We start from the raw sequence: 11,309 nt of genomic DNA, 5'->3' as shown, positions 1-11,309 counted from the left end.
TGGGAAAGAGAATGCTACTTGGTCGCGTGCAGTGTGTGGTTCTTGCGCCTAGACACAAGGCTGTGTGAAATGACCGCTGTATCCTCAAGGATTTCTGCCTTTTCATAGGGTGCATCGATCATTTTGCACGGCCGTGTGTCTAGGCACAGGAACTGTGCACCACACCTGACCAGGTAACATTCTTTTCCCTTTCGTTTATATACATTACACAACGGGTCGATCAAGTTGGGCCAGGCTCAACCTAAGATCTCAGCCCAAGTCCGACCCAGCCAGGCCCGCCCTGCAGGCTGAAAGGTTCAGCCCAAACCCTGTCTGGAATCGGGGTGGGCTAGGGCGTGTTCTGGTTGACCGGGCCAATTTGACGTCTGTAGGTGGAAGAGAACATCTCAAGCCCCAGGCAGTTCAAAGGCTATGCTTCTCATTCTTTGCTCCCCATTGGATCCTCCATGCACATTTTCTATGCAAAAGCTCAGCCCTAAGCAACTCATGGTTCACGAGTGATTTGGGACGGTTTAAAACTATAATTGTAACAGGCTAATGCACAATGCATGCCAATTTACCAACCCCACCCCCCCCCCCAAAAAAAAAAAAAAAAAAAAAAAAAAGGAGAAAAGAATGCTACCTGGTTGCGTCATGCGTGGTTCCTACACCTAGACACAGAAGCGTGCGGAAATACCATCTTGGCTCCCATGAAAACAAAAAATGGCATCTGAGGTTATGCCTCTGTGTGTGATCTCATTGGCCCATGCGCTGGTGCGGGCAACCCCAGACAGTGATATATAAAAGGACCAAAACAAGGAAACTTCTATCCTTTTTTTTGGTGCGAGGGGGGGGGGGGGTGGGGGTTGGGGTCTGGTACGGTTAAAAAGAAAGCAATGTTGAGACCAGACACATTCGACTCATCAATTGGAGACCATAACAGGATTATGTAAAGCGTTATGTGAACTTCACAATACTATCATACACACATTTAGTAGTTACTCCCGTTTTGTACAGTCACATCTCAAATCAAATTCGTGGCCACCAGATCTATTATTTACATAAACTCGCAGAAGAGGGAGGCTCCAAGGTTTCAAATTCTTCAAAAGAAGAAATGAATTCAAGACAAGAATCAACCAAAAGAAACATTAGTAATCATACAACAATGGTACTCATACAGAGGGATCCACAGGACTCTAACTTCCTTGCCCATTGGCTGAGGTTGACAACTTGGATGGTCCTTCACTACCTGTAGCATGAAAGTTGTCTCAAGACCTCTCATTGAGGAGCAATTCTTCAAGCTCCTCTCTTCGCCGCTCCAATTCCTGTACCATCCATGGATGAGTCTTATACCCAAACCGTAAGCAAATTACATTAACACTTACAAATCCAGATAGTTCAGGCATTTATACAACATGCATCCTATGATTAGATAAGGACAGTATTTTGGGATCATACTTGTAAATGTAACAATTCTGGGAGAGAAATCACATTCAGCCTACGGCCCCATACCTATGATCAGGATGTACAATGAGTCCTAATTCCCATGATTTACTCCATGTTTATCGCAGAAGCGGCAAAGGATGAGGCCTTACAAAAGCATGGCTTGCACCATATAACTTCTCCCTCCCTTTCCAATAACAAGAATCTTCTACTATTCGGATTCCTTGGGATCTTTCCTATTGGGATTCCTGATTTTCTTTGGTCTAGGTGTCTATGGAAATTGTGGTGCAGATATATTTAAGTCGAGGGGATATGGATCATTTGGTTGGAGTGCACCAAGAGGATTTTTCATGGAACTTGCATGGACCGGTTAAGATATTGAACACTGATGTTAAGGGTAGCTTGGTTGACGTCTCCCCTCTGCTTTCATGGTATAACTAGAGCATATACTCTGAAAGAGTGAATCCCTTTTCTCAGAGTATTGTTTGGTTTTGGAAGTCCCCTCCTCCTGAACTCATTAAGACAGTAAATTTGATAGATGCTCTACTCTCTGGGGCCAGCTGGAGTGGGAGGTGCTCTAGGATAAGCTTGGGAACATTACAGTGATTTACACGAGGCCAATAGGGAAATTTGACCCCTCAACTGTTCGGTTGTGGAGGGTGATTCTGTGATTCAGTGGATGACCACTCCACAATGACCCAAGGCTCAATCATTTAATAAAGGTGAGCAAGATTCTTGCCTCATTTATAACCATGTTGTTCCGGTAGAGGCCTAGATCTGTAATGCATTATCAGATGAACTTGCCAAGGATGGAGTTCAGAGAGTCAATCTATATTTAGTCTGTATCTCATATTGTACTTTGGTGTATTCTTCATTATTTCATTAAATTTATTCATTGAAAAAAAAAAGGAAAAAGAAAAAGAAAAATGTACTAATCTTCCTCTTATGGCAATAGTCAATGCTCACTAATATTTTAAACCTGGAGAGAAGTCTGATCAAAATAAGAAGTAATTTTCAAGTTGGATCATTGCGATTTGCAATAGGCTGTCTAGATCACTCTCCCAACTGTGAGGGTTGGTGGCTCAAGCCAATTTTGATGGTCTGAAATTCGACCAAATGGTCTAGGGTCCAGTTGTCAGGTCAAAAGTCCAATAGATTGGTGACTAGTCTGGTCTGTATTTGTGGACTTATTTTAAGATCCTAAAGTCCTTCTGTATATCTGATCAGTGCTTCCCCTCCCCTTGCCTTACTACTTTTAGACGGTTGATTTTAAATGAGAACAGTTCTATAAAGGTAGCTTTTTCTCAATAAGCATGAACATCCTAAAACTTACAAATAGAGAGTGCAAACAAACCTACAATGACAATTTCTGAAATGTAAAATAAGAATCCTGGCTGAAGCCTAGGTTAAATCAAATGTCAACCACTGGACGTTATAAAATTAAGTAGGTTCTCATTACCAATAATATGGAAGCAAAATCACATCTAATCCAAAAATGGAATTCGAGCTCTATTTATTTATTAGTGATGAATGAATGAATATGATTTTATTTATATTAGCAATATCACACATGGCTTCTCAAACTATGGGTTAAATGAAAGCTTACTTCATGTGCTCCCCCTCCCAAAAAAGATAAGAAAGAAAGAAAGAAAGCATACCTCCAGATCTTTAACTGCTTGCTCTCTTGAAATTTCTTTTTTCTGGCGAGCACGTTTAAGAAAACCAATGCAAAGGATACCCTGGGTGTAGATAGTCAAAGTCAAGCAAAAACTGATGTTGTCTTCATCTTGTCATCTTACAAACAACAACTCAACTAAAATATGACATCTATATAAATCAAGAGAATTCACATACATAGACGCAAAGAGAGTGAGCAAGTGAGAGAATTTGCTGGCTAATTCAGAAAATCTCTATATGGTGTTTGGGATAGTATAAAGGGAAAAAACCATTTTTGAGAAGCCCATCCTTATCTTGCCACTTGGAATGAAGATGTGGCAATTCCGACTATTGGGTAGATAGTACATGGTCTGAATTATTCACTCGTCAAATTTCAGAGCCTAATTCAATCGAATACCCTCCCACATATTGGCATGCATGCCTACGGTACTCTAACCACTATCATGCACTCTCCCTTAGTCCTGAATTTTAAACCTCTATTTTTCCACTGGCCAAATTATGTTTGGGCTGAAAATGTACTTGTGAGCAAGGAACCTTGGGGTCTACATGTCCACAAAATTTGGGCTCCATTCAAGCTTCCACCTGGTAGATATTTGGGTCATATTAATAAACATATCAAGGGTGGGGGGGGGCGTTCAGAAAAAAATTACCCTAGGATCATATACAGAAAATTTGTTGTTACAACCTTGTGATGGGGCATTACACCCTAGATAGTGCAGAATGGAGGAACAGGATTTGTGTTCATGACCTGGAAAAGTTGGGGGTAAAGCTAGTTGAGTTGTCATTGGGGGTAGGAGACGAAGACGAATCTTACCGAAATAGTATAGATCACACCACATCCAAGGAGCAGATAGCTTGCTATATTTTGACCCAGCACTAGGTCTTTCTTCTCTCCAGTAGTATCAGGGAAAGCTCTTGTCATGACAGCTACACTGAAAGAGAATAATCAAGGCATTGCATTTTAGACCACAAACTACTAGATGGAAAAGATTTTAACACCTTTAAGGATAAAGGTTTTATCAGGAACTAATACACTCCAAAAACTAAAACAGAAATGTTACTGTAACAACAGACATACAAGATCTGCAGCATGCCCCTCCCAGCACAATACTCCAATATCTGCAAAGTTAGAGTTGAGTTTGTTAACAAGCGTGAAGGAAAAAGGTTAAATAGTTCAGGAATATAAGAGACTATGTCCACAGAATATCAGAGGTATAATCGAACATGTTTGTGGCTAAAGGATGAGATTTATAGGAATTTAAAAACCACCCATGTTTTCCTCTCCAAGTATGTGATTACCAATTGTTTTTGCCTATTTGGTAATGAGGTGCTAGGTGCCAAGGTCAACAGACAGCAAATAATGTGGCCACGCTCCATATAGTAGGCTGATGTGGCTTCTTAACCATTGGAAAATTTATTTTATAGCTTATATGAAAGAGGTTATTCAGCAATGACTTCCAATTCTGTCCTTAATGGTCCGGTTGCAAATATAGTGTCAATAAAAACCCATCAATCATTGCAACTGTAGAAACAATATAAAATGATCCCTAACTTTTCCATTGGCTTAAGACAAAAGGTTCTTGCAACAGCCTTCCTCTTAAGCAAAAGTATGAATCACTAAATAAAATTTGGATAAGATAGCCTATGGTGGTCATGTGAAAGAATTCTTTCTAGGTGCACCTAGTGTGACAGTACCACATCTTCAATTATGGATGACACAACTGCAAAGCATGCTCAATTAGACAATTAGATGCATCCTTAGATGATTTCAGGTCATAACATTAATTTCTTTAGAGAGGTTTTGGATTTAAAATGGATATGGGAGACCTGCAGCATGCTTCGATGTAAACTCAAAGGCTTTTCCTTCCTTCATTGCAAAATATAGTTTGGAGCAAGCTATAAGGAAGCCACAATCTGGGATCTTCCCTTACAAATATCTTAAAAACCATATCTTCATCAAAATTGGTTACCTCTCAAAAGGTGGTAAAATTACTCATAAGTACTCTAAGTAATAGTGTAATATGACCCTTGCAAGTCTTCCTACATATTCCCTTTCCCTCTGCACAGGCCCTGCTTCTGTAGTGAAAAATAAAAGGAAATCAGAGATGTACCAGAGGAGCTTCTCTTTGAGAGGGTGTGGAGATCACTTCTAAATACAACTTTGGGAATTGAAAGTGATATGCAAACAGTAGAGACTTGGCAGACAGGGCTTTAAGCTAAATTGTCAAATGAATAAAGCTCTTCTTGATGAATGGCTTTGGCGATAAGGTCATGAAAGGTAAACCATAATGAAGGAGTTATTGGAGAATGGTTGAGACAGAAATAAGTAAGTACCATCCACAGGAAAGAGTTTGCAAGGGCATTACAAAAGCTACGAAGTATTTAATAAAGGTATTCAAGCATAAGGTAGGAATAGCCCGAAGCCTTTCTTGGAAAGATTATTGGAGTGACAAAGGTCCTCTAAAAGTCAACTTCCAGATATTTACTTGCAGGTTTCCGACAAGGAAGTTTTCTGAGTATGTAGAAAGCGTTAGGTACTTTGTTGTTCCACATTTATGCCCGCCATCTTAAAACGAGGAAATCTTGATACAGGGGTCAGCCAATAGCAATTTCAAAATTCGAAAAACCTTCAAAATGGTTTGTCAATAATAGAAAAAAAAAAATGAATTTCCATTTAAGTGAAAAAAACTCACTCCCCAGAACTTGTAAATGAATCCCCATTCTGTTTCCGCGACAACAACAAAAATTGCAATAGCAACAGCGTAGCAGCGGAAAATCCCATCGAATATCTACAACAACAAATGATCTGACATGAAAATCAAAATCAACAAAAAGAGACGTTACAAGGAAAAGCTAAAGATCTTTTCTTACATCGGATCCATTCTTGAACGATCTGACAGCGGAGAGAACATTGACGAGAATGCATAGAATGGCCGTTAAGGAAGTCACGACACTGAAGATTCTGCAGACGATCAAGAAAGGGTCCGTTCTTGACCTAAGTATGTCAGAAGCTCTCTTCGAGTTCTCAGCATTTCCGTTGCCGTTCCTCGGCATCGTAGAATCTAGAATGAGGGTTTTTCCCGGTTCAGAATTCTCGTCATTCAAGTTTCCGTAACCCTAGAGTTGTAGAACTTTTCTACTCTTTCTCGTCGAAGGTCCTCCCTCTTCTTCGATTCTTTCTTTCTGTAGTACTCCAAGTCCAAGATGGCTTCGCTAGAATTTTTTCTTGTTTTTTTTGGCTTTTGGTGCTTCGAGAGAAGCCGAAAGCCACAAAGAGTAGTAGTTGTTGTTTCTTCCTGGAGGGAGGCTAGAAGCGCGGGATGGATTCTTTACCTGCCGTTCAAAGAAATAGTTGGACATGACACGTGTTGATTTTCTGTTGATACAAGTGGACATTACGAAGCTTTGTGCTCTCTTCTTCGTCTGTGTTGGTGAGGTCGGTGGTGTTACTTTCAGTTGGTTCCTTACTTGAGAGTTCGGAGTATTCAAAAGAATGTTGACTGACCGTTGCTTGTCTGCCATCAGCAAGGACTCTTTGTTCAGTTACGGTCAAAGACAAATATAACCTTGAGCAGTGTTTGGTTAGCAAAAAAAGAAAAGAAAGCAAAAAAGGGAGTGTTCTGTGGGGGAGCGCAGGAGGAATTTTTATCCTCTCCTGGTACAACACCGTGTTGTACTGCATCGTGCGACGGTTATAGAGGCCATATGCACCATGTGGGGTCCATTGTGCCACATCGCCTCTGCAGCTCCGCACGATGCAGTACAACACCGTGTTGTAACAGGAGACGATAACGATTTGCACAGGAGTCATTCGCACATGGCAGCTAATGGGAGTGGGTGCGGACATCTGGGGATGGGATTTCTACCTTTCATGTGGTTGGGGCTGTCATTTCACCCTTATTATGTCTGATGTGGCCTAGCCATGGTCTCTGTGTCTCCCACGAAGAATTTTTCTTTAAAAAAAAGTATAAAAAAGAAAAAAATTGAAAAGAATTGAGAAAAATTAAGAGAAAAAACAAAAACTCATCGTTGGTGGTTTTATCACTATTTTATTCTTATTTTATTTTTTTTCCCATTTTTATTCATCACTTGTCAAAACAAACAGACTTTATCACAAAAGAAAAATGTCTAAACAAACAGACCCTATAGTTAGGGGGTAACAACACTATGTGTTGCGAAATACTCTACTATAGTTAGGCCAATCAAACCAAATCTCATTACAACTCCCAAGAGTTCCCGGAAGTTCATGCATCTAATCAATAGGCTAGTGTTACTTTAGATTCTGATTTTTTTTAGTGAAAAAAATCTTCATCAAACTAAGAGAAGCAACGATTAACAATATCATGTGTAGAAGGAAAGAAATTTCAGATTTCTCTATTAGTGACATTGTTTTGCAAATCTAAAGAAATATGAGGGTATTCTTGAAATTTTATAAAAAAAAATTGACACTTCTGTGACTCAGTCTTATGAAATATTTATCCCATTTCGTAGGAAAATGATAAACAAATAGGACTCCTGGATACGAAAATTAATGTTATTCCCTTTTTTTTTTTTTTGTTTAAAATCACTTTATTATCCTTGTCATTCACCTCTCCAAATGAATGACCCAAATTTTCAATTTCTCCCTCCCCCCTCCAACCCACTCCCTGCTAAACAAGCAGGCCCTAAATAGCCTAGCAGGGGACAAGACAATGGCAATATATAGTTTGATACAACCTTTAGAATTCAACATCAAGTAGCCTTGAGGCTTAGGTCTTATCACTTCCTTGAAATCTGAACTAGCACACTATACCATTCGGTTACAAATTGGCTATTGATACAACCAATTGTCTTTCTATGACGGGTAATCATTCTGATCTAAGGGGATTTATGTTGGAATAAATTACATTTGAGGTATCTAACGTTTAAAGAAATTATGTCTAGCGTACTTATTTTTTTTAATTAAAAAAGCATATTCATTAAGCAAAGAAATTGAGGAAAAAACCGGATGGTCAAGAAAATATTATACTTCATAAACATTATGTTTAGAGTACCTCATGTTACATAAATATTACCTCATGTTACATAAATATTATGTTTGAGACACCTTATGTGAAATAGATAATATGATTGGGATACTTCTTTTTTCATATTTCAAATTATACCCATAGATATTTATATGTGGTTTTTTTAACTCTCCTTTCTTGTTGATATGAAGTGAGAGCAAGAGAGAGGGGAGAACCACCTTAGGGATTAGACCAAGAAGCTCTTTAATCCCTCAAACAACAATCTCTTGTAGTCTACCTACAGTCCATGTCCAACTATGGCAACAAGTGGAAGCAGATTGCCTCTAAAGTCTCTAGCCGCGTAGCCAAGTGACTCGGCAAGTGGTGAGATGTGTTCAAATAGAGACAACTGAAACAACAAGAAAACCCATCAATCGTACCTCTCCCCTCTTTTTACCTCTTCAAATTCTTCAATCCCAAACCTTTCAGCTCCATTAACAATTTCACCAACAACAACCCGTCTTGTGGCTTCATCTAAAAAGGTCGTACCTAGTGTTCAAGGCTTCCCGCATTTAGCAGGGTCTAGGGAGGATTAAATGTACGCAACTTTACCCCTGTTTCTAGAGAGGCTGTTTTTAGGACTTGAACCCGTGGCCAAGCGTTCAGCAAGTGGGCAACTGACCAACGTGCCAAGCACGATCTTCTTGTCGCTTCATCTAAACAAGGCAAATACGATCGTAGTTGGACTATAGCTGATGTTGTTGTCATTGTTGTCAACACAGCTAGTTGAACAACACACTCGCAAATGGTATAGTGAGCAGAAGAATGACAGTGATACAGTTTGTTTGGGTACCAGTGACCAACATTTCTAGAGGCTGTGGAAGTGTACTAATTGAATTGGTGTAGTTGTATTCATCAAATAGATCAGACATAGATTGGATCGTGTACTAAAGCTTCTGGGCATATGTGGCAGTTTTTGGAAGTGTCTAATAGTATTTTATGATATTTGACAGGCTAAAAGTAGTAGAGATGTAGATGAATAGTCGAAATTCGTTTCCATATCCGTGTCCGTATCTGTTTAGCAGTATCCGAATCCGTCCGAAAGCTAAACTGATACGGATAGGCTATAGCTATCTGAAAAGCTATATTTACATGTAAACAGATAAAATATCCGATCCGTATCCGTTTAGCACTATCCGAATCCATCCGAAAACTAATCGAATGCGGATATGGATATAACACTATCCGAGTCGAATCCGATCTGTTTGCATTCCTAGCTAAAAGCAATAGGGTTTTGGTTCATGTCAATCCATCTTGAAATGATCAATTACTTAACAGAAGTCTTCGTTGCTCTCTTTATCCACAGTGCTTTATGTGATTGATTTGAACTCCTAATCAGTGAGGATCATCATTAACTCCCCACTTCCTACTAACCACCATCCTAAAGTCTTACGTCTCTCCTATTTCAAATGGTCAAACATACCCTCTCCTGCCAATGATTCATAATCTCAGAACAGATCAGCCAGATTCGATTGGTATCGGTCGAAATCGATCCATTCAGGTCTTATTGGATCGTTCCTTAAATAAGATAACTCGGTTGGATCAGCCGATTGATACTTGCCATTTTTTTACCAATATTTTAGGGATTTTCATTTTCTTTTCTTTTCTTTTTTTTTTTTTTTTTTTTTTTTTTAAATTTGACCGATTCATATCAATTTTACATATTTTATTAATATTTTTGACCAATCCAAGCCTGATCTAGTAAAACGTAGACTTTGACCAATTTTTACCAAACCAAATCAGTATCAACCATGGAATCAAAACTCGGTTGAAACCTGTCGAAACCGTCGAGACAACTCGGTTTCTACAGGTTCTAAGACGAGTTGAGCCTGTACTTTTAAAAATCCCCGATTTCGACATAGTTTCGACATGATTTTGGTCGAAACCATTAGGAAACTATCGAAACCGTGGCTGTCATTTCATTTTTCAACGGTTTTTCAATAGTTTTTGAAGAATAATAGTACACAGACATCTGTGTCGACTCCACCTTACACTCTCGGTGAACTCTTCCCTAAATTGAGATATCTTGGACAAGTTGATGATGGGGCTTATCATTGAATAGTAATGGACTATCAGACCAATTGGTCCCATAACATGTCATGGGATACATATCTTGTGCATTCCAAAGAACGGCTTCGCAATCTTCAGTGATACGCTGCTCGTGGATTAAACCCACTAAGAAACTCTGCATGGAATTGAAGAGGGACATTTTAATGTTTTATTTGGATTCAATGTATTATTCAAGGTTCAAGTACTTTATAATTATGTGAACTAATTATAAATTTATAATATCACTGTAATGTCTGTATCGTATCAGCGTGTATGTTAGTAAACTTAGGTCAATAACCACAAGTATTATTTTCAATGATTTTTTTTGTCAATATAATTCATGGATTGTGTTTAAAATGTGAAAAATAGACAACCTGCAAAAAAAATCAAACCTAAAAAACCTTATTTTAGAGTCGAAACCTTAGTTTCCCCATCAATGGAAAAAAATCCCAAATTTCAATTGAGATATAATCGAAATCAAGACGAACTCAATTTCTGACTGGTCGAAACCTCGTCGAAACCCAAGTTTTAGAACCTTGGTATCAACCATGACCAATCCCAAGTCTGATATTTGGATTTTGAACCTTGCTCCTGCCCATCCGTAAGCCACGATCAAAAGAATCCCTTTCACCATGGCTTAAGGAAAACTCGAACCACAAATTAATACTTGACAAATGGAACATCCTGTATCTAGGTACTATCCCAATATTTTTTTCTGTGCAAAGGTTATGGAAATTTTCCAGCTAGCTAAGCGTGGAAACTTTTGCGCCACATAAAAAGCTAACTGAGCACTTCTCTTTCATGAAAAAAGATCCTTCAAATAAAATACCACTAATGACAAGCTTGCATGTCTTGATACTAAGGACATGTTTAAGGACCCAGTGTCTCTGCACCAATGGTAAAAATAATCTTTTTCATCTACTTCATCTGACATCTGATTGGACTAGAGTAGATATTTCAAACCATGAGGAATGACCGATAAGTTGGGAGAAACCAGAATTCAGTTATAGCATCAGATCACCCTTGGTGAAGTGAAACTTAATCCTAAGTCTACAATCCAAAGAAAGAACCACTCAACATTTCCTATAATGAAACCTGCCGGCTTGAAGGTGACAG

The 11,309-nt window shown here is 38.8% G+C and overlaps 1 protein-coding gene across 1 annotated transcript; it reads right to left on the bottom strand.

The window, feature by feature from the left end:
• Positions 1 to 1,048: 1,048 nt before the first annotated feature.
• On the bottom strand, positions 1,049 to 6,306 carry LOC122658478. The gene is made up of 6 exons (XM_043853454.1): positions 5,971 to 6,306; positions 5,793 to 5,888; positions 4,178 to 4,218; positions 3,914 to 4,031; positions 3,081 to 3,161; positions 1,049 to 1,304 (listed from the first exon to the last, which is right to left on the bottom strand). The coding sequence occupies exons 1-6, from the start codon at positions 6,151 to 6,153 to the stop codon at positions 1,248 to 1,250; spliced, it is 576 nt and encodes a 191-aa protein (XP_043709389.1). The 5' UTR covers positions 6,154 to 6,306; the 3' UTR covers positions 1,049 to 1,247.
• Positions 6,307 to 11,309: the final 5,003 nt, after the last annotated feature.

Source organism: Telopea speciosissima, chromosome 4 (genome assembly GCF_018873765.1).
Source record: "Telopea speciosissima isolate NSW1024214 ecotype Mountain lineage chromosome 4, Tspe_v1, whole genome shotgun sequence".
Taxonomy (NCBI): Eukaryota; Viridiplantae; Streptophyta; class Magnoliopsida; order Proteales; family Proteaceae; genus Telopea; species Telopea speciosissima.
The sequence above is the reverse complement of the archived record's forward strand: the minus strand, read 5'-3'. Positions and strand labels throughout refer to the sequence as shown.